The following is a 24034-nucleotide window of genomic DNA, read 5'->3' as shown; positions in this document are numbered from 1 at the left end:
AGGTCCCAAGATTTCTTCAATTTATACCATCATGAGCAATTCTTCTAGGTGATTTTAAATCAAATTTATCTTCAAGTTTAATTATGGGTATGATTTATTTTTTTTTGTAATATCAAGCATACGTTACAAGTTATTAATAATAAATTAAGTATGATATTTATATTTATACTTAACCATTTATATTTAACATATTATAATTTTTATTGACTAGTTTAAATCTATGGGTTGGGACCTTATGTAGAAAGCTTTTTGTGGAACAACTCCATATCACCTTCTCTTGAAACCAACTCACCTACTCACTTTTTAGCACGTTCAATATATTGTTGTGCATTAGGTATTCAATAAAATTAACTAAAACCATGTTGCAATCATTGTTGCAAGAGCATACTAGCAACATTATGTACTTACTTTTATTGTAATTATATAATATTATCCATCTGCTCGATGTCCCATTCTTTGTGACCCTTGAGGTCATCATTCTCCCTTTAATGTTGGACAACACTTAAGATTATCATCTTTAAGCAAAGTAGATGTTTTCTAGGGGTAATTGATTCCCTTCCCAAGAACTCATATTATTGTCATACTTATAACAATACACTAGAATGAAGTTAAGTACATGTGGCACTATCAAAGAACAATAGCAAATGTACGTGCATACACAATAATCATATCACAACAACAACAAAATTGATGAGCTAGTCTTTCAAAGGAATAAGAATGTTAGGCAGTCTCCTCTTTTTATTATCAAAGAAATGGGTCATGCAAAAGTCATAACTTTGATAAACATGAAACATGCATGGAGCATGATTTTCACAATTAATCTAATCAATCTCTCAAATAACTCAATTCAAATATTCTTTCATGAGGAAGTTTAAAACAAATCCCAAAGTTACATTTAGAATGAAACAAAAATGGCAACCCCTATCTACCAACCTATATCCTATTTTTAGTATTTAAGAAGTGTTATTCAAATAAGGTAAGTTCATTGCATCAAGGATAAGGAATGAAGTAAACAAGTGCATTTTCAACATGAAAATTAGTTTGATTTATATGATATAACAGCCTTGTGTCAAAGACATGAATGACCCCCATTAAAGAATATAAAATCATTTTCAATGGTTTCCAAGACGAGAAATAAGCAATATAATTGATACAAAACAAGAAACAATCTAAGCAATTTTTAATAGAAATGATAAACTTCGTAAATGGAAACAAAATTACAATTCTTTTTAATTATTTGTCCATTAAAAAGGGGAAAGAGAGAGAGAGAGAGAGATTAGGGGTTTTACAAGCAAATTAAAGTAACTAATGAAATTACCATGCAAATCTTATTTCTTATTTTACTTGTAATAATTGGATTGCCAATATTTTAAGGGTTATTAGCACATACAACCTACTATTTAGTACACAAACAAATCAAAGCTATCATCTTGGCTATTTGACAATAAGGTTAAGATATATTGAATGTAAATGAATCTACAATATTTGTAAAAGTCCGTGAGTTGGCCATCATTTTCTACATTGAGATTTCAACATATAGGTTACTAAAACAAATGAAGCATTACCTCCCTAATATAATAATCGCGTATTTTCAAAAATTTATGATTTTGTAAATACACAATAGATTAATAAACAAAAACAATGAATGAGGATATATATTCATTGAAATTGACTTCCAATTTTAATTTGCTTGATGACACTTTATACCAACATGGGACAACACTTTATACCAAAAGGGAGAGTCGCCATCCAAGAACATTAAAAGAAAAATATAACTTTATAACTTTATAGTTTTCTCCCTCATCCTTAGAAAAGTAACATATATTCAAGTAGATAGATTAATTAATATACTCCATGGAAAAGTTTCCATCAACATCTTTCCATGGAGTACAACCTTCTTTGATAATCACCTCATCAACCATCATAAACTGAAGGGAAATTCATTCAAGAAAAAAAAGGTAAAATTCCTTTTGATATTTTAGTAAACCAATATTCAAGTTCAGCTCTAACATTAGATAAATAATGTAAACAAACATATTTAAGAAAATGAAGCATTTGTCATATAGGAACCAATAATAGAAGACAACCTTCTTAAGCAAAACATAATCAAATTAAACCAAAAGCCAAACACCCTTAAAAAAATAAATTAAATAAATACTGTTAATAACATGCATGACTCATGATTAACATATTGAATTCCTAAATATTCCAAAAAAAAAATGTAAAATGTCGCTTATAATAAGACAAAGACAAGTATAACCCTAGTCCAATCACTTTTAAAATTGGTTTAACACATATAAATCCCTAAATATTACAAAAATTGTTCAAAATAAGATACAATATAACTTAATCCTTGTCTAGTTAACTCCCTAAATATTACCAAAAATTTTTAGAAAAGATTTACCTTCTTATCAAATTCTTAAAACTTTCCCATTGAAAGTGGAGTGCTTTGCCTTCCCTCAAGCAAGAAACTCATCATTGCAAGTTAGCCACTTTCAAACAAGAAAGAAAGTGATGAGACTTTGGTTTAGAGAAAATAAGGGATTGAAAATTTTGGGTTTACATAGAAAGAAAGGGTAGTAAGAGAGCAAGTGAGTGAAAGATGAGGAGTCAAGTAGATGAAGGGGAAAGCTTCAAAGATGTTTGTGCTCAAGGCATGCCAAAAAAAAATGTGGTTTTCAATGTTGAGTCCCCAAGAACAAAGACTACAAATTGTTATTACCAAGTAGGTACTCAAATTGTGAAACCCAAGAGAATAAGTTTGAGAACAACAATTGATTTTGCCAAAAATTTAAAGTTAGATTTGTTATGTGATTCAGTTTATACAAGGAAGAAAGTTGTCAAGATAAAGTCCACCTAGGTGAGTACTCAATCAAGCTATGTTCCCAGTTTTGCTACTCCTATGTATTTGTCTCACATGACAAAGACCTGATTGTAGTGTGACTGCAACTTCCTGCTCTTCCTAGGGTCATAGTTATAGGATTAATTACCTTTCCTTAAGATTAACCCAATAACAAGGTATACCATGCAAGGGCTCATTCAACACAAATTTTTGCCCCATCAAAAGTACTATGCCTCAAGGCCTTTCCAAGAAACTAAGATTATAGTCACATAATCATCACCCAAGTGCCCTCATGCTTGGTCGATAAATGAGTCAAATAAGGAATTATCACTCAAGGTCACCATTGTTGCTCTTTCTAAGCCAAAGCTTTTGGCTTCCCTAACCTTAACTTAAGGGTTAATGACCATCAATCTCTGCTGTAATTAAACTACTTAAGCCTAAATACATTATAACCCGGCTAAGAAAAATTAGAGATAGAATTACCATGGTTTTGTAGTATTTCGAGTTGTTGTCCTCTAAACTCAACTATGATGTGTTTAAATGTTTTTCAAAGATAGAATTGCATGGTTTTGTAGTATTTCAACTTGTTGTCCTCTAAAACCGACTCTGATGTGTTTAAATGTTTTTTGGTTAGAAAGATTAACTATTTTTAAAGTTAATAAAACCTTAATTTAAATAAATAGGAATCAATTATGGATAAAGATTTTCTAAAATATTTAATGAAATAAATAAAACAAAATAGAGTGTTCCGAAGAATTTAACAATCTAGTGTTGAATCCTTAAAGAGAAAGCAATGTAAAATCTAAGGTTAAGATCAATGTCAATTTGAGATCTAATTGAGTATTCTTAAGACCAATATTGCATCCAGAACTTAGATATTTATTTTTGAAAATAGATCTCTTAAACCAATTAAATACTATAATTAATTTTGTATTTCAATTTTGTTTTATCAAGGGTCTATATCCATCTTGTGGATCCAACTTTTAGATTCATTAACAATAGGATCAAATTGAGATAATTAATGATAAAGGTCTTTCCAAGAATCACTAATGCCTTGGTATACATCCTCTATACCTTATCTAGGGTGAACAACACAGAAGATTTATAGATGAATGGACATGGAATCTAGGTTTAGGTCTAAGGTTTTTAGGTTTTTACGACTCTGTGTAGATTTGTCTTAGGGTAGATAACAATAACAAAACCTTTGATAAATAGAGATCAAGAATTACCAAGAATCTATAATAACAAGGAATATGCAATTGTATCATCTCCTAAGTCAAACTAACTTTAAAGGGTATTTTGATCTTAATACTAGTGCCCTAACCTTTCATTCATTCCATTATTAATCTGATTTCACCCATTGTTTCCCTTTGGATCTAACTCTGGGTTTTCATGTTTCACCCCAAGATAGCTTTTTAGCCTCTTATGGGCATGTCCTCACATACATAGGTCATAAAAGAATAAGAAAGAACCATTATTGATTTTTAAAAAATTAAAAACAATAATTTATTCAATAATAAAAAGAAAAAAGAAAACAAATCAAGAAAAACCTTCAAGATCTTCTTCTCTTCTCTTAAGAATCGTCAAGCCATCTCTACTCTTCAAAAAAAAATTAAGAACTCCCTAAAAAACCTAAATATCGAGTTTTATAGTTTCCACCAAAAAACCTAACATATGGCATGTTCCTATTGGCTACTTATTTTATAAATAATTACCAAAAATAACTAAAATAATAATAAAATCGTGATTTCTAGTCATGTGGGGCCCACTTAGAACGGATGAAGTGCCCAAGTTGCAATTCCTGAAGTAGATGAAGCGAAATATCAATGTGGTAGTATGTGAATTCGAAATTAGGGTCATTTCGAATTGGATTTCAAATTCATAAGTTGAATTTCAAAATCATTTCGAAATGGTCCTTTAACTCTACATAGTTATCTTCAAAAAATCATAACTTCTTTGTTTTAGTTCTGATTTGTACACCATTTGAATAATTGGATTCTTAACTTCCAGAGCTTCAAAACGATATATAATTTGCTTAAAATGGACTTCAAGAATTACTCCAAATTTCACTTCAAAGTTAGACTACATATTGCCACTAGATTTTGCATTCCAAATTTCCACTCAACTTGATGAATTTGCTTCATGCCTCATTATCCATGTTTGCTTGTCTTTCCTCATAATCCATGAGTCTTGACACGTTCATTTCCTCATTTAAACCCTTTCTTAATCTTTAAAAATGTAAAGTGATTCAATTTGCACATTTTTCTTTCCTTAAACCTGATATAAATCTCTAAAATGCAAGTTAAAGTCATGGCTAAGGCCTTAACATGCAACAATTTTGATCAAGTCAGATGATTTAAGTGTCTTATGGTGCATAAATTATATCGAATATGTATCATTAGAGCACATATTTTGGCTCAAATTAGTCTGTCACATCAAGCTCACCATTATTTTCTACTAAAAATATGCCTAATTCAACAATATCCTCATTATCATCAACTGTATCATATAATTTATATGTATCAAGTTGAAATTCATCCAAAACTTGAGTTGTTAGGTTAGTGGATTCGGTTAAATTAGTATTGAGTTTTTCCATCTCAGCATGATTACTTTTAAGTTATTGATCACATCTAGTAGCCTTTTCATATACTCTTTAAACATATCCTCTAAACTTTGTAGATTTTATGAAATTATTGAAAAATCAAAGAATGAGAATGCAACTAGGCTCATGAGTTTTTCTTCTATAAGATTATCTAGTATTATCATAGCCATAGTTTGTTCCATTTCAACAAAGATTTCCTCACTCAACATGTGGTAAGATTTTTTATTTAAAATATCAGGAAAATAGAAGATAACTTGCCAAGGTTCAAATCTGTTGTGGGAAAAAGTTCAATAACTTTGAGTATCTTTCCTAACATCGGTCTATCCTTTCATTCTCAAATTGTTTAAAATATACAAGTGTTCTTAATAAAAAAGATTGGGAGAAAATTTTTGCCATCTAAATTCAACACCAAAATTAGAATAAGTTATGAAGTTACTAGAAAGTTGAACATTAAAAGGTAAATAAGTGATAAAGATGGTCTATCATTCATTTATGCCCTTTATCGGGCCCAAAGTTAAGGTAATTTCTTCTTAATGTACAAATATGATGTTAGCCTAGGACTAAGGTAATCCCTCATGACTTGTAAACTAGTGTAGGCTCAAATGGTGTTCCAACATTGCTAAGTAATTAATCATTGTTCTATTATTCCATTATAGGATCCCAATTATGGACTTTAGCAACTTGACTTCAAAAGAACATCGCAACACAAAACAAGTGAAAGAAAATAGAAAATCAAAATTTAAAACCTAATATAACCTAATAGCAAATAATTAATTTTTCAATTAAAAACAATTAAACAACGTCGATCCCCGACAACGATATCATTTTCTTGATTGCAAATATTTGTTGTAATTAAAATATTAAAGCCTAAATATGCGATAACCCTAACCAAGAAAAATTAGAGATAGAGTTACCATTACTTTTTAATATTCCATGTTATTGTCATCTCGAATCAACCCTAATGTGTTCAATTGTTTTTAGGTTAGAAAGATTAATTATTTTCTAAAGGTAATAAAACCTAATTTAAATAAATAAAATTAAAATATGGATAAATATTTCCTAAAATATTTATAATTTAAATAAATCATAATAAAATATGGATAAAGATTTCATAAACTACTTAATGAAATAAATAAATAAATAAATAAAAGAAAAATCTTTGGGGATTTCAAAATCCAATGTTGAATCCTTAGAAAGAGGGAATTGTAAATTTGAAGCATAATATCAAAGTTAATCCAAGATTATATTAAATCTTAGAACCAATATTGCATCCTGAACTTAGATTTTTATTTTTGAAAAATAGATCTTTTAAACCAATTAAATAAGACGGTTAATTTTGGTTTTTAACTTTATTCATTCAAAAACCTATATCCATCTTGTAGATTCAATCCTTAGATTTGTTAACAATATGATCAAATTGAGGTAACTAGTAATTAAGGTCTTTTCAAGAACCACTAGTACCATGGTAAGAATCTTTTGTACCTTATCGAGGATTAATTAACACAAATGATTTATTTCTATCAATTAAAACTTGAAAACAGTTTTAAAAAAAAAAACAATAACTTTATTTGGTTTTTGCTATTTCTGCTTTGGATTCTTAACCTTCATGTTAGCATTTCTGAATAAATCAAATTAGCCAAACATGATGGAGGATTTCTCCTCGTAACCCATGTTTGGTTGCCAAAAAATAGAATAGAAAGATTGAAAACATAAAATAAAGAAAACTAAATCTTTATTGAAGAATTCATGAAAAATGAAACAATCTCTACCCTTATGTTTTTTAATTTTATTGTCAAACCCTAATACAAAGCATATATATAATTTAACCCTAAAAGAGACATATGGCACCTTCTAATTGGCATCTTACTTGGAAATAATTTTCTAAAAATAACTAAAACAATAATAAAAATACAATTTTCAATTATTTGGGACCCACTTTGGGTTGGTGGAGTGTCAAAAGTAAAAATTTTCAAGGTAAATGAGGCAAAATCTCCAAGTGGCAATAGCAGGTTGAATTGGAAAGTTGGATCTCTTCACTTGTCAATGGATGAATTCAAAATTGGCATGATTTTGAATTGATAAGTTGCATTTTGAATTCAAAATCAGCATCTATTCTAAGCAGTTGACTTTAAACGGTCATAACTTCCTTATTTCAACTTTGATTTGTGTACTATATGAAGTGTTAGACTCCTAACTTCCCAAGATTCAAATGGATAAATAGCTTAGCTAAAAATGATCTCTGTAATTTCTCCAGAATTCACCTCGAATTGAAGACTCGTATTGTTGCTAGATTTTGATCGAATTCTAATTCCAATGTTGAATTTCAAGCTATGGCCTTCAACCTTCTTTCTCATGCTTACTTGCTCTCTAACCCTCTCCATAATACTCATTGCTTATCTTTCATACACATGGCTCACTCATTTTGCCCTTGATCAAGTCTTTTTATACTCCACAAGTCCCGAATTTCTTATTTATTCATGTTTGACCTTTTTTTCTTCCTTGGTTAAAATTAATTCTTAAAACTCGCATCCTTTTTCTCCTTTAAACCTAAAATTAAACTCAAAATGTATGTTAAATCCATAACTAAGGTCTTAACATCAATTTCACTTAACTTGGGTAATTAAAACCTTTTATATAGCAAAATTATATCATATATCTGACATCATAGCACAAATTTTGGCTTCAATTTATGAAGCAATAATTTTTTGACATAAATTGGTTGTAAGCAAATAATATGTACCATAAGCACCAACAAATACCGCCTTGAGAAGGAAGTCTTGGTTGTTTTCAAGGGAAAGAAGGCTCTCCTATGTATTTTCAACAACCAACTAGGGTACCCCTCTAATATTATGGATGCCCTATTCATTTTTCCACCGATGTAACTCCTTGATAACCTCCCACTCTTTAGCTAGAGTCATCTACAACCCTCCATTGATGGTTGAAACGATAGTGGAGGGTAGTCCTAGTAAAAGGGGTGGTTTAACTACTCCCAATTATCTCACTCTTTACCATTTTCATTGTCGTTATTTGTTCATAGAGTTGCACCAAGGTACGTGGTAAGTCTTTTAGTAGTTACCTTCTACTCATGCAAGTTATATAATGATTATTATTTCAATATTTTTTTGTGTTTCCCATATATAGTGCTAATCTATTTTGTCCTTTTTTCAATCACACAAGTAGAAGCGCACACAACACGACATATGTATAAAGTCTTTAAAGGACCAATAAGCATCAACTAGAGAGAAGTGGCAATTAAGCCATTGTCCCTCTAATAATTAAGTTAATCATGACACTTAGAGGGTGTTTGGTAAAATTTAATACTTATTACTTAATAATTGAAGTTGACTTTAAGTTAAATTATACTTAAATTATTGACTTAAAACTTATTACTTAATTCTTACTTTAAGTATTTAAGATATTTAATAAAATTAACTTAAAATTTATTTTAGATCATTAATCTAACATATTTATCCTCATAAATAGAGCAAAAAAAATTGAATAATAATAGAGGTCGTAAAGTAGCAAAAGAGATTATGAAGGTAACTAGCACAAATAAAGATAAAAAGATAAAATGAAGATATAGACTTAAAAATAAGTTAATTATTTTTACTTATTATTTAAAGTTTTTTTTTACTTTAAGTTGTACCGTTAAGTTATTTTACCAAACATATTTAATTTATTTAATAACTTAAATTAAGTTATTAAATTGGTTTACCAAACATCCAATCGGGGAGATGATAGGCGAAGTGCATGGAGATGTGAGACTACTATCATAGTTGTTATTTATGTGGATATTTAAAAGCATGGAGTTAGATTTATTACGAAAGATGGCTATGTTAGTAATTGAACACTACATAATGTCGATACTTCATTATTACTTCATTTGGTAATGAGTATACATGTCATAATTATACATGTCATAATTATGCAAGAAGTGTTTTATCAAATTTTAAACCCTTTTTTAGAAAAATATTATTAGACAAATAATTTCAAATTCCATATCTGGAAATAGCAAAAAAGCAAGGGGGGAGTGGAACTAGTAACAAAATCCCTCTATATATATAGAGGCCTTGCCCATTTACCAATCCCCAGACGACGCTTCTTATCGTGGCAATAGGGTGAGGGCTTCTACTCCGCGATTCTCTCTTTCTGCGATCACACCACAAACCCTAACCCTAGAGACAAGCCATGTCGTCCAAAGCCGGTATCAATTTTCTCCATCTCTCTCTGATTCGATCTGTTTCTCATATCCGATTCTGAAAATCTATTACTTTTTCCTCTGTTGTCATCATATCCCGGTTCTTTTTTCCTTTAGATCTGATGCTCCTCTATATTGAAAAATTGAGCCATAATTGTTCTTGAATTTTGCAGGGGGAAAGCTGAAGCCTTTGAAGCAACCCAAGGCCGACAAGAAAGAATACGACGAGGTATCTCAAATATTCTAAGTTTGTGTTTTTCTTTTTTGTTTCTTTTCTTCGCTTTTTATTTTGTATCTCTGATTTATTTTTTGGATTCTTGGATGTAAACAAAGAATAGCTTGACTGGATGACATTTACACACGATTTAGTTATCAAATTAGGGAAACATATCCTAATTTTTTATTTTTATTTTCTGAAAAAAAACTATTTTTTATTAGAAAAAAAAAAAAAAAACAATGGGTGAATAGTGCAAAAGTGCCATAGAAATTGCATCATGTGTTGTTAACTATCCCTTTTCTTTTCTCCTTTTTTTGTTTAAGCTTTTTTAGTTGTGATCTATTTTTAGGGATGATGAATAGAACTGGATAAAGTAGGATCATTATAAGCAATAAAAGGTAATTTGATTGGTTTTATTCCTGTGGTTTATTCTTTCTGTTGCAATTCATCGTATAGGATGGTGACTGCTAACAGTGGATGGTATGGTTAGTGTGGAATTCAGTTAATATGATTTGAGAATTTGTAATTTGTTATTCTTGTGAACTGAATTATAGGAAGCATTCGCAGAATGGGGTTTAGAAAATGTTAAGATAAGCCAATAGGGTATCAGTTGCAAGTTGTATATTGTAAGCTGTGCAGCTATTTGTCATGATGAACCCAAAGAAATCTTCATATATCCTTGGAAACATCTGGCATAGCCTTTTTGTATCCCTTTGGTTTCCGATATTTAGATGCCAGATAAGTTGTTGTTTTCTGTACAAAATGTAAGGGTATCATAGATTGTTGGCCTTGTAATGTTGAAGTTAAATGATAGCATCAACTTCCTTTTTTCTGTTCTCTTCTAAATGCCTGAGCAAAATTTAACCATTGAATTCAGCTCCCATTCCATTCTAGTTAGACAATTCATGTTATTTATTACCTGAAATTTCATTTATGTTTTTCCTTTTTGGCTTCTGCATCGGGGATTATCTTTTTCTATTGCCCACCATCTTGTTTACCTTCCATATGGTTTCAAGGTTGGATTGTTTTCACGCTTGGGAAGTGTGCACAATTCTGAATTAGTTGATATATTCCACGATGCTGTGTCTTGTTGTGTGATATATCTCTATTGTCATTACGATTTCAAACACCTATCCTTCTGTGCAGGATGATCTGGCCAAACTTCAAAAGAAAAAGGAGGAGGAAAAGGTGGGGCATCACCACATTCGGTTATTCTCTTTTCTGCTGTGTGTGGTACATTTGACAAATTAATTTAATTTCTAATTTCATTGATGAGCAGGCACTGAAGGAGCTTAAGGCCAAGGCTGCACAAAAGGGCGCATTTGGAGGTTCTGGACTCAAGAAGAGTGGGAAGAAATGAAAACCTGAGTCATAATGCAATATCTACTTAATATATGCATATGTGGTGAATATCCTTCGGTGGATGCAATTGGTCTATCGAGATGCTACATTAACTTCTGAACATTTTCTTATCCCCAGTAAAACTGAGTTGCATTGTCATGTTCTAGATATGTTACTAGTAATTGATGCTGCTTGAATCTGCTTGTGGTTGCTTTGAGATTGATCTATGATATCGAGTGTTGTTGATGTGGTGATGACCACTTTTACTTCATTTTCATAAATTATTCCCTGTGCCCTGCAACCAATACCCTCCACTCCTGGTTGATTTGAGATTGATGCGGCTTATACACACTTTCAGATTAATTCCTATTTCCATGCACTGCACCCATTATTGGACTAGGGGGAAAAAATTAGCCAATTTGACATATGTACAACTGCTTGTTCAACAATTTATTTCTTTGGGGTTCTAAGGAAGAAGAGAAAAATGACGAGCGAGAAACTCAGCTAGTCGCCTGAAATGCTTGGTGCTTCCCTTTAGAGTTGTTTTTAGTGTTATTCTTGATTTGTGTAATTTTAGGCTTTTAGCACATTGTAAGATTGAAAGTAGAAGTTTAGGTCATGCGATCCCACAAGGGAAGCTGATTGGTTTTGAAAATTCTTACATTATCACTGGAGGTTCTGATTAAGTCATTGGCATCTTTTCTTTCCCTCTTCTACTGGCCATGTATATGGGCTGGCCCGGGTTTGGGCCTCCTGGATTTGGGTTCAGACTAGACTAACGGAATCTATCTCTTAGCCCAAGTCGGGTCCTAAGCTCACCTATTTAATTAATATAATTAGATTTCTTAATAAATGTAATAAAATTGGTCAAATGGTAAAGGATGTAACATCTACATTTTTTACCATGCATTTTATGTTTTTGGGGGGGCTTTTTAATGCTAATCAGCACTTAGATGCGGAGATGAGTTTCAGTCACAAACTTGTTATGGGTACATTAATGCTTGAGTCGGGCTCAGAGACCGGGGCTCGGGCTTAAAAAATAATCCCCCAGCCCTTGAGGCATCCGGCCAGGCTTGGATGCAGGCCGAGCAGAGTTTGGCCCATAATTTTTTTGTCCAGATTCTGGCTGGACTAAAGGCAACCAAATTTGCATCCTTAAATTTTTATAAGGTTTTTTCCATTTCCCCTTGGTGGGAAGGAAAAGACAATAGGAGCGACCAGTTTAAAGCCTGGTCGGTCCAAATCAATGCTTGTACTTCTCTTCTTAACTTTCCTTCTCAATGAAGACGCCATACTTGGCAATCAATTATTGAATCTAATGAGTATAAATTGATGTATAATGTATTAGGTATTATGGTCTCGAATCCAATTTAGACCCTTCAAGGAACAGGCAAATGAACTTTCATAAGTCATAAGGCTTCAAGCCTCAAGCCTTTTTGGTCACGTCACTTACATCAACCGAGCACCTAAAACCACAAATCTTAAGATAAATGAATACATGAGTACACTCTGGCCATATTTTCTCAATGTCGAGAAAATGCTCATATTATCATTCCGCTATTTAAAAAAAAAAAAAAAGAAAAAAAAAAAAAAAAGAAGAAAAAAAAAAAGGCATGGCAAATAGTATCTGAAGAATTTTCTCTAAAAATTACAAGTTGCTAAGGGAAAAAAACAAGAAGAGGAAAAAAGAAAGGGTGAAGGTGTTTGCAAAGCATCAATATGCCTGATTCCATCACTTACTAAGATTCTACAACATCAAAATAACAGCACAATATTAAGCAAAATCCAAGAAAGCCACTAGACTTTCTATACTCCAAAACTTGCAGGCTTTTCTGGATTATCTGGTTCTTCCTTTTCAGGATCCTCTTCCTCTTCCTCTTTCTTTTCTTCCTCTTCCTCATCCTCTTCAGGAGGATCAGCAGGCAATGGGAGTGGTAATGGTGTTTTCATTGGGCTGAACTGAGGGAAAATATCTGGTCTCCTCCCAGGTTTAGGCCTTTCCCACTCCTGCCATACCAATGAGATGGGTAAAAAGTTAGCAGATGGTGCCAATCCAACCCAGTCACAATTACAATAACATATTTAGCTCTATGAACCGTCCAGTAAAGAACAAGGTAGGGACATTATTGTACACCTTGGTTCCTATGGAAGAGAACAGAAATTGAAGGGAAAAGCAAACTTAAAATCTTTAAAACAGCAGCCAAAACCCCTATCCATTATAAGATTCTTGGCTTTCATTTATTTTTCCATGTCTTCTGATCAGTTAAACAGATCAATAGGGAAGACAAGACAAGTGATTCATCAATGATGTTAGTCATGCCCAAGCCTACTCGTGTCCATGTGCATGTGTCCACATGTTAGAGAGAGAGCCCTAGGAGAAACACCTCCTCAGCAAAGCACAGCAACAGACAAACATACAACAAAGCTGTACAACTTTAGAATTGACATTAGACAAAACACTTCTCAGCTAAGCACAGATACTGTAGAATCTGTTTTAACAAGCAACAAAGTTTGAGAATTTGTTTAACTGTAGAATTATTGCTCCAGAATCACCAGTCACGGAACATGGAATATTACTAAAGCCATTTGGTAAGCCTTGTTATGATAAGCTATTTGGCGATCAGGTGATGAGAGATCAATAAAATGTGACTGTGGTGGTATGAATTTGAGATGCAAGGCCTCACAAGTGGGAAAAGAACAACATCAATTCCTACATGACCAGATTGTGACAAGCCATTGGATCCAATGCAGTTAAGGCTGCACAACAAGCTGCAATGCGGTGAATTGGGGCTTCAAAAAATAGTTTTCAAGTTTTGGGTCCATTTATATAAATAAAGGGATAAAGCTTTACTTTTCAGCACCTCTTGTAACTTTGCTATTTTGGATTAGAATATCCATGAAAATCAAAGCTTCTTTAAGATTTACATGTGTTTCCATAATTAGGGATGGGTAAAGCATTCCTTTGCAGAATTTTCACCATGACTTGGGTCATTATTCTTATGATATAAACACGTCCTATGAGGAAATATTATTTCATGTTGTATGTGTGGGTTTGCAACAAAATGATATGGTATCAAAGCTAAAATGAATATGCTGATTCATATATAAATGGATGGCAAACAAAAGAAAATGGAGCTAGAAATTAATGCATTCCACTTTAGCTAAAACAGTCATCAACTAAAGGCAAAATTATAAAAACTAATGGAAGCACTGATACCACAAATCAAGCATAAACCATAAACCTGAGATTGGTTCTCGGAGAATTGAGTAAAGAAGATAAACCCTCAAACATTATGGTTGTTTTTGGTCACTTCAATTCCCAAGAATTTTAAGAAGACACCTAAATCAAACCAGATATTAACATTAGGAACAATCGGATCAGTGTTTTAACTTCTTGGATCACAACCAAGGAAAAATTCAAGATTCATTCAAAAGTTCTAATTTCTTTCCTCTTCCCATGCTTTCTCTATAACCAAAGAGTACAAAAGGAACTAACAAGAGTACGCAAAATGGAAGCAGCAACATTTTGTAGAAAGAGAAGAAAGAAATCCAACACCCCAAAATTAAATTCATCTTATTTTCCTATATTTTCTCAGTTACCAAACGACCCCTTAACTCATGTGACTAATCAGTATAAAGATAAGGTCATTCTGACCACAAATCAACTCCAATTGATGGTTGTCATAATCTATACAAAATCTTTAAACAAATATTATCCATTTCGCACTCCATGCTCTGAAAGCTAACGTGTAAGCTGTTTGTTCTTTATACAGTCTTAAGAATGAAAAGAAACCTAAAATTTAAATTTCCAATCTAATTTCCTTCCCCAGGTTTCCCCGTCAACCAAAATAATGAAAAGCCCTAACATCCTAAGTTGGTTTTCCTTTCTCAAGCTTTCTCGGTAGCCAAACAGTAATAAATAAGTGCATAAACAAGAGCTTGAATAGAGCCTAAAAGGAAGAGATGAAGCAACAGACTCACGATGGGGAAATCGAGAGGGGAACGGCGAGTCATCTTCTCCTCTTCGGGAGCCATACAGATAATATGCCTGTGCCGCCATGAATTAGGTGATATCGACGGCGGCCGGAGAGTTGTAGAGATTCTGCGGCGACTTCGTTGCCTCAGATTACTGGTAGATGAGGAAAGCGTGAAAGGTGAGGACAGTGAGAGGCTGAGGGACGCCATCGTGGGCCTCTGCTTTCCGCCCTCTCACTCCGCCCAAATCTGTGTGTCAAAGTTCCTATGCCTATCCACCCACCTCCGTATGATGACTAGGGCTTCCACATGGAACGGGTCGGGTTGGATTGTTCGGATCCATGTTTTACTTTTATTTACAATTTCTCTTCTTATACACAAAAAAAAAAAACATAAATAAATGGAATCAAATTACAAAATAATGGAAATAAAACCTACAATGTATATGTGACGTCATATATCTGGTTTCACACTATGTATTATTATGGGACCCATCATGTTTATTTTATTTTTTTATTAAGAATTGTTAATTTGATGTAAGTATAAAATAGGAATTCATCTCTAAATTTATGTTTTTTAGAATATGTTTGGAACAGGTTTTAATTTTTTGTTTTTAAGACACATGGCCCGTGTTGTGCCATGATGTGTGTCATGATGCCACCATAACCCATACCAAGACACATGACATGTGTCACCATCCATTGTACGATACATGACATATACTATGCCTATGTCACCATGCTATGACTCGTATGGTCTAAGAAGTATAAGTAAATCTACTTGCTTTTATTTATGCTTTGGATAAAATTATTTATTGAAATTAATAATAACTTTTAAAAATATTGAAATTTAGTTAAGTAAAAAGTGTTTCTTCTATAATAATTATTGACAACATTGAGGAAGTTCTTGTCCCCTCAGCATGCTCTGCACCATCTCCACAATAATTCGATTCTTTCGTTAGATTACACCATTTTGTTAAGAAGTATTTGGACAAGAGTTAAATCATATTAGAAAATACGATATCCATATTCAAGAGTTTTATCTAAATACCTTAAAAACTATATTTATGTCAATAAATTTTTTCAAATAAAATTTTAAAACATTAGTATACATATTTGATTTCTATAATAATTTTTAATTTTATATATTTAGAAAATTACATTACAGGGGCTTAACTCATAATTAAAAAATATTTAAGATTTTGAGGCCAATTCTTAAAATGTCTTTATTCAACCATGATAGTAAAGGGGGCAAAAAGGCACTTTCCTCCATATACTTTATGAATTCTTTTTGCAAATATAATGACATTGATGACTAGGGCTTCCAGATGGATCGGGTCGGGTTGGATTTTTCGGATCCATGTTTTACTTTTATTTACAATTTCTCTTCTTATACAAAAAAAAATGAATATATAAATAAATGAAATCAAATTACAAAATAATAGAACGGATTTATATACCAATCAATAAAACCTACAATGTATATGTGACGTCATATGATTGGGTTCACACTACGTATCATCATGGGACCCATCATGTTTATTTTATTTTATTTTTATTAAGAATTGTTAATTTGATGTAAGTATAAAATATAAATTCATCTCTAAATTTATGTTTTCTAGAATATGTTTGGAACATGATTTAATTTTTTGTTTTTAAGACACATGGCCATGTTGTGCCATGACGCGTGTTACAATCCATGTCATGATGTCATCATAATCCATACCAAGACACATGACATATGTCATCATTCATCCTACGATACATGACATATACCATGTCTATGTCACCATGTCATGACTCGTATGGTCCAAGAAGTAGAAGTAGATTTATTTGATTTTATTTATGCTTTGGATAAAATTATTTATTTAAATAAATAATAACTTTTAAAAATATTGAAATTTAGTTAAATAAAAAGTGTTTCTTGACAACATTGTGGAAGTCCTTTTCCTTTGGTTATGCTCCGCCCATCTCCACAATGATTTAGTTTTTTCATTAGATTACCCAACTTTTTTAAGAAGTACCTAGACAGGACTTAAATCATATTAGAAAATACGAGACCTATATTCAAGAGTTTTATCTAAATACCTTAAAAATTATATTTAAGTTAATAAATTTTTTCAAATAAGATTTTAAAACATTAGTATACATATTTGCATTGTATAATAATTTTTAATTTTATATATTTAGAAAATTACAGTACAGGGCTTAACTCATAATTAAAAAATATTTAAGATTTTGAGGCCAATTCTTAAAATGCCCTCATTCAACCATCATAGTAGAGGGGGCAAAAAGGCACTTTCCTCCATATACTTTATGAATTCTTTTTGCAAATATAATGACATTGAAAACGCCCGGCCAAATTTGGTATAAAACCAGATAGAGGCGGGATTCTTTCTTATCCCTTTCATCTTCCAGGTCATATAGGGGTGTACTTTTCCCACATGTAATAAACTCTTTCAAGAAGAAGAAGAAGAAGAAGAAGAAGAAGAAGAAAGGAAAATTTTAATTTGAGAAATTAGAAAATGGAAGACATGGTGGCTGAGACCAAAGAGGAAAAGCCTTTTGGAGCAAATAATGGAGGTGTGGTCACATTCACACTCACGCTCACTTCTTATGACAAAAATCCAACCCAACATATCTCTTGACACCACTATCTCCACGGGAATTCTTAATAATATATGGTTCAAATCCCCATGATTCACATCCCCCCCCCCCCCTCTCTCTCTCTCTCTCTCTCTCTCTCTCCTCTTCTCTGTGGCGTCACCCGCCACTCAAAACTATCTGGGTTGGGCCGATCAAAGGTGGGTTAACACTAGGCACACACCACCCATTGGACCCACGTGGGCAGACACCCTTGGGCGTCTCTGAAAGTAGGACGTTGCCCATTTCCCCTCACCACCCACATCCAACAAAATAGCACTGGTGGATTTAGCCTTTTGTTTTCATTTCCTTTCATTTCAGGAGAAAAACCAGAAAATAAAGCGAGGCAGAAACCCTCCAGGGTTGTCTAAAAGTTTCTCTCTTTCTGTGTAAGCTATCAGGTGGTGGAGTAGGAAAGAAAAGGAAGAATTGGGAAGTGGGGTTGGGGAATGGGAGTGGGAGAAGAATGGATTTCTGGCCAGAGTTTCTTGCAAGCAGTTGGGGGAGGGAGTTTGTGGCAGGAGGGTTGGGTGGCATGGCGGGCGTGGTGTCTGGATACCCACTTGATAGCTTGAGGATCATGCAGCAGCACTCGAGGAGTGGCTCCGCCATGACCATTCTCCGGAGAGTGATAGCCACCGAGGGCCCTGGTGCTCTCTACAGAGGCATGGGCGCACCTCTCGCTTCTGTCACCTTTCAGGTTTGTTTTGATTTCTTCACTTTTCATGGTTTTTCTTCTGAATTCTGATTCCTCCTTCAAGATCGATGTTGATGCTTTTGAGATTGGTTATGACTCTTCTGAGAGAAGCAAAACTTGTGGAAATTGTTATGGGTGAAGATCAGGGCCTTATCAAGATGTAAACAATGAACTGTTTCTAACCACTTGAGATTTGGGAATTCTTTTTCCATTTTTTCTAAAGCTTTTGAATTTTAAGTTTTGTTTGCTTCTTGGGAATCTTTCATTGACCCGCCTCTGTGAGAAGTGAATTCTGAAAAATGATATGGTGTCTGCAGCACTGGTTATGATCATAAAATTTGCCATGCCTTTCCCCTTTTTTGTCTTTTGGGAAATGTCATTTTCTAACTGATAGGATGGACATTGTGCATTAACCTTTTCGTTTCGTAATAGACAAATTCCTCAATAATAGAGTTTGGTATTTCTAGGAAGGAAGGGTCACATTTTTATTTCTCATTTAATTTGCACCGGTTTAAATCAATTTTTTTTTAAATGGTTGAAGAATTCTAAGAAAAAGCTTATAAGACAAAATAGTTAACATAAGTTTCGGAAAAATTGTATGATTAGGTTGATTGAACCCTCTCGATATCTATCAAACTGTTCATCTCAATAGTTGAAAATACAATTACGAATGTTAATATTTAAGTTGTTGAATAAGGATACAAACGAATGAAATCAAGACATAAAATGATGCAAACAAGAAGGTGTGGACATGACATCATACGGTTGATAGGAAAAATGACTTTCCAACTTAAAAGAAGCCGTCACGCTTTTCAATTATGATTTGAGACCCCTATGGGAATTTGTGGGTGATGTATAATAGAGCTTCACTTATGATTGGTCTCTTTCACCAACTTGTGGTGAAGCCAGTTTGGAACTAAGGATATGGGCACCACAAATTGATGCTAAACCACTTGATGGAATTAAGTCTGTGGATGAAATTTGGCCTTAATTGCCTAACATATCATCAACTTATTAGTCCTTGTGGATTCTCACCCAAGATAAGATATGACCCATTCCATATATTTTTTTTATTTTCATAAATTCTGACGACTAATATTTCTATAATTTCTGATGTTTTAATCTTTGCTCCCAACAAATGTACTTGTTATACCCTGCCTTATGAATTAGATTATTGAAAGAGACTAATATAGAAAATCTTTTGCCTTCCAAGTATAAAGTTCTGCAGTGATATATATGTGCCTCTGGAAACAAAGATATCAGAGTTGGGACTCAAAAAAAAAAATGCTGGATCAGATAATTGCAACACACTATGTAGCTTACATTATGGGCTTTGAAAAAACAATCTAACCCTCCAAACCAGTACTGTCTTAAATCGAAATCTGGTGCAGAAGTTTCCAGTGACCTTAGCCTTGCTGACTAATCTACTTCACATTGCAGAATGCTATGGTTTTCCAAATCTATGCCGATCTCTCAAGAGCATGTGACCCATTGGTTGCTGCCAAAGACCCTCCTTCCTACAAAGGTGTTGCTCTAGGAGGAGTTGGAACTGGGGCCATACAGAGCCTAATGCTCGCTCCTGTTGAGCTAGTTAAAATAAGACTCCAACTACAGAGAAAAAGCTATGGAGAGACCCAACCAACAAACTGTTATAAGGGTCCAGTGAGTGTCGTCAAAAGCATATGTAGAACAGAGGGTATCCGGGGACTGTACCGAGGTTTAACCATCACAGTACTCAGAGACGCGCCCTCTCATGGAGTCTATTTCTCGACCTATGAGTACATGAGAGAGCAGCTTCACCCAGGCTGCCGAAAGACTGGACAAGAAAGCTTGAGGACAATGCTAGTAGCAGGAGGGCTAGCAGGAGTCGCGAGCTGGGTTTGTTGCTACCCTTTAGATGTTGTAAAAACCCGATTACAGGCTCAATCATCATCTTCCCCACAAAAATACAGTGGCATTGTTGACTGTTTTGTGAAGAGTGTAAAAGAGGAAGGACAGGGTGTACTCTGGAGAGGATTAGGAACAGCTGTAAGTAGAGCATTTGTGGTCAATGGGGCCATTTTTGCTGCCTATGAATTTGCTCTTAGGTACTTATGTAACAACAATGGTCATGGAACCATTCAAACAGAGAACACAGGCTAGAAGACAAAGGGTCTTTTCTCACCAACGGGTATCATAGCTACATGATGATCATTTCATAGCAGAAGACATAGGAATATTATGAAGAGATGGTTTATACATAGTCATGAAGAAATGGTTCACATACTCATTAAAGTTTTATTCATGCAAGAAATTGAATGAATAAGCAACTTGGAGGTGTCAAAAATCAGGTATTTGGTACTCAGTTTCTTGTAATAACCACATCAATGATCAAACGAGTGGACCAATGATTTTTCAACCCAGTTCATTATAGGGGCTGTGGGTCATCCTTCTATTCGTTTTTCAATAAAATTGTTGTTTATAGCAGATTCTTTCTACAAATGAATAACGTCAATCCGTGTGGTTTCTGTGAATTGAATTGCCTATATGATTTTAGTGAACTCAACTACTGATTTATTCTTATTGATTTCTGTATTGAAACAAAAGTTGATGTAATGAAATAAGAGTGTAAGATCGAACTGCAAGATAGACAGAAATGTTCAACAAAATTCTAAGTATAGCCTCCATACTAGATCCAAAAAGGGAGGTTAGGGTAAAAATCTGACCTCCATTTGCAAACTGTCCTAACCCTGTTCCTCCATGATTCTAAGATCCGCCATTGCAACATCCAATTCGCAGCAACCCTCTGCCAACATCTGAGCCTTGAACAATTGCCTGATCTCGCTTATAATGACCGCACAACCAAAAATTTTCGAATACAAGCACTCCATCAGGCGTGACAATGCTCCGGTTGCGAAATGCAGAACCGGAACCCTAGCCATTTCTTATGACTTTCCTCACATTCCGAACCGTCTCAACTACATTCCCCAACCCAGATAAATTCCCTTGAATCCAGATCATTACAGCCCCTTCCCTAACGCTTTCCCAATATCTCGACAGCCACAGATGAATGGAGTCGAAAAATTATGCTTATTAATCAAGTCATGTTTGGTCGACGACAGAGAATTCACTTCATCAATATACTCCCAAGACCTTTGCTTCCACGAAATGCACAGCACCAGCACTCGCAATGACCGGAATTGAGGCACTCCCCTAATTTCCTTGATCACAACCGGATCAATTAGCCTTGAGGTGCACTTGGAAATTGATTCCAATATCAAAATTCTCAATCGTGAAATGTTGTTCATACTTATATAATGCTAGAAACTTTTCCTCTTATCCGATGTGAGTTGTTTGTGTCACAAACACTCCCATGCAGACACAATATCTTCGTTATATCTCATGAGCAAACCCCCGAGGTTAGGGTTCAGCTCTGATACCATTTGTAATGACTTGTACCCAACTATGTAGATATTATTTGATCTACGTCCAAAGAACCTTCATAACTTTAAAACGCGTCTGCAATATTAAAAGGAGTTCATATTTATACAACACTAAAAATTTTCTCTCCTATCTTATATGAGATGTCACAAATATAACACAAGTTCCGACTTCTTCAGCAATCTTTAATTATTAAGATAGGTGACTTGGAAACTAGCACTGCCTCAAAGCATCATAGTTGTTCCGAATGGAGAAGAAGCTCTTTTGGGTTTGGCGATGACTAAGCCTTCAACCATCTGACTCATGACTAGACATTGCATGAGTTAAGTTGAAAGTGCAGATACCATATTTTTCATGTTTGTTGCTAACCATTATATATTGTAATTTATCTTATCTTATCTTATATTCAATGAATTAGTAATCAAATATATTATTCACTCTTTTTTTTATATATGATGTACCCATCCCATGTATCATAAATTTATCTTTTTTTTATCAATTTTTATTTTCTACATTATTTATTTTATAAAACAAAAAAGAATTATTAAAAGTTAAATTTATGAATAAAAAACTAAAAAAAAAAGTATTTATAAAATAATACTAATATATATTATTTGATATATGATAAATTTTAAAATTTTAAAGAGAAATTTCATATTTTTTTTAAATAATAAATATTTGAATGCAATATCATTTTTTTTAAAACAAATATTGGATATTAAAAAGTAATATATACTTCATTTCATTTTTTTATTTTATTTTACAAATTAAATCTAGTCCAAGTGTTTGTGAAGGTGAATTAACTAGTGGAGTTTCGACGGTGAGGCGAGGAGAAGAATACATAGAAAAAATCCATGAAGGATAGACTATCGACTATTCACCCCTCTTCCTTACAAGTGTTGAATACATAGGATTCATCCTAGTATAGATTTTGTAAAAGCATAATTGATTTTTATTAAAAGTAAATTATAATAATTTAAATAAAATAGCTAATGATATTTTATTTAAAACAAATAGTATTTAATTTTTTAATATATAAACCAATCAAATATAAAATATTTTGGAGAAATTTAATTCAATATATAATTAATTAAATCATTTTGAAGTTCAAATTATTTTATAAAACTGTATATAGAAAGTTTAAATATATTACTTTTTAATAAATAAAAAAATGATATAAATATTAGATAGTTATTTTTAAAAATTATTTTTTAGAACGGTTACAGTTTGGAAAGAAGGCCTTAGTCCTTGGCTCCTTGCAGATTTTCACAGTGGATAAGATGTTAAGAATCGTACACACATACCCATGAACCAAGTCATAATCAATTTCAACAATTAAATTGACTGAATGAAATCAAGAAACAGCTTTACCTTCACGTACAGAGTTGTGCAGTAATTTATGTGCCCCTGAAAACACACGTACCAGGCTCGGGACTCAATAGAGAACTGGTTTAGATAATTGCAACACGTTGTGTAGGTTTCACCATCGACTTTGGAAAAGAAAAATCCGAACCCCCAAAACCTGTACTGTCTTAAATTGAAATTAACTGTAAAAATTTCTAGTGGGGTTCACCTTGCTGGCTAATCTACTTCAAATTGCAGAATGCCATGGTTTCCAGATCTATGCTGCCCTCTCAACAGCTGACTCGTTGTTCCCTGCCAAAGATCCTCCTTCCTACACAAGGTGTTGGGTCTAGGAGGTGTTTGAAGCGGAGCCATATTGAACAAGGTAAAATATGGCCCCAACTAAAGATCAAAAGCTATGCAAAAACCCACCCTGCAGACTGTCATTAGGGCCCAAAGGGTTTATGGGGAATGAACTGAAGTTTAACCAACAGAGATGCTCCCTCTCATGGAATGTATTTCCAAACCTAGAAATACATGCGAGAACAGCTTCTCCCAGGCTGCCAAAGGACCGAACAAGAAAGGTTGGGAACAATGCTAGAGCAGGAGTAGCAGGAGTTGAAAGGTGGGTTTGTTGCTAACCCTCACAAAACCATATTATGGGCTTGTTATCTGTTTGTTATTAAGTTACCGAAAACAGAACAAGAAACCGCTGAGTTGTTAGTGCTAGATCTTGACTACTAAAACTGTATCTAA

General features: G+C 33.3%; 2 protein-coding genes and 1 long non-coding RNA gene across 3 annotated transcripts; 2 read left to right on the top strand and 1 right to left on the bottom strand.

Moving 5' to 3' along the window:
* The first annotated feature begins 9463 nt into the window (after positions 1-9463).
* LOC100254960 (uncharacterized) lies at positions 9464-11471 on the top strand. The gene is made up of 4 exons (XR_786564.3): positions 9464-9648; positions 9816-9871; positions 11006-11047; positions 11139-11471. It is a non-coding gene; the product is annotated as an uncharacterized LOC100254960 (long non-coding RNA).
* Positions 11472-12661: 1190 nt separating this feature from the next.
* LOC100260053 (uncharacterized) lies at positions 12662-15513 on the bottom strand. Its single transcript, XM_002284576.5, has 2 exons — positions 15182-15513; positions 12662-13207 (listed from the first exon to the last, which is right to left on the bottom strand). Exons 1-2 carry the CDS (start codon positions 15383-15385, stop codon positions 13007-13009), a joined length of 405 nt encoding a protein of 134 aa, XP_002284612.1. The 5' UTR covers positions 15386-15513; the 3' UTR covers positions 12662-13006.
* Positions 15514-17470: 1957 nt separating this feature from the next.
* LOC100265259 (mitochondrial arginine transporter BAC2) lies at positions 17471-20980 on the top strand. The gene is made up of 2 exons (XM_002284583.5): positions 17471-18517; positions 19955-20980. Exons 1-2 carry the CDS (start codon positions 18284-18286, stop codon positions 20654-20656), a joined length of 936 nt encoding a protein of 311 aa, XP_002284619.1. The 5' UTR covers positions 17471-18283; the 3' UTR covers positions 20657-20980.
* The last annotated feature ends 3054 nt before the right edge of the window (positions 20981-24034 follow it).

This window comes from Vitis vinifera, chromosome 9 (assembly GCF_030704535.1).
Source record: "Vitis vinifera cultivar Pinot Noir 40024 chromosome 9, ASM3070453v1".
Lineage (NCBI taxonomy): Eukaryota > Viridiplantae > Streptophyta > Magnoliopsida > Vitales > Vitaceae > Vitis > Vitis vinifera.
The sequence above is the reverse complement of the archived record's forward strand: the minus strand, read 5'-3'. Positions and strand labels throughout refer to the sequence as shown.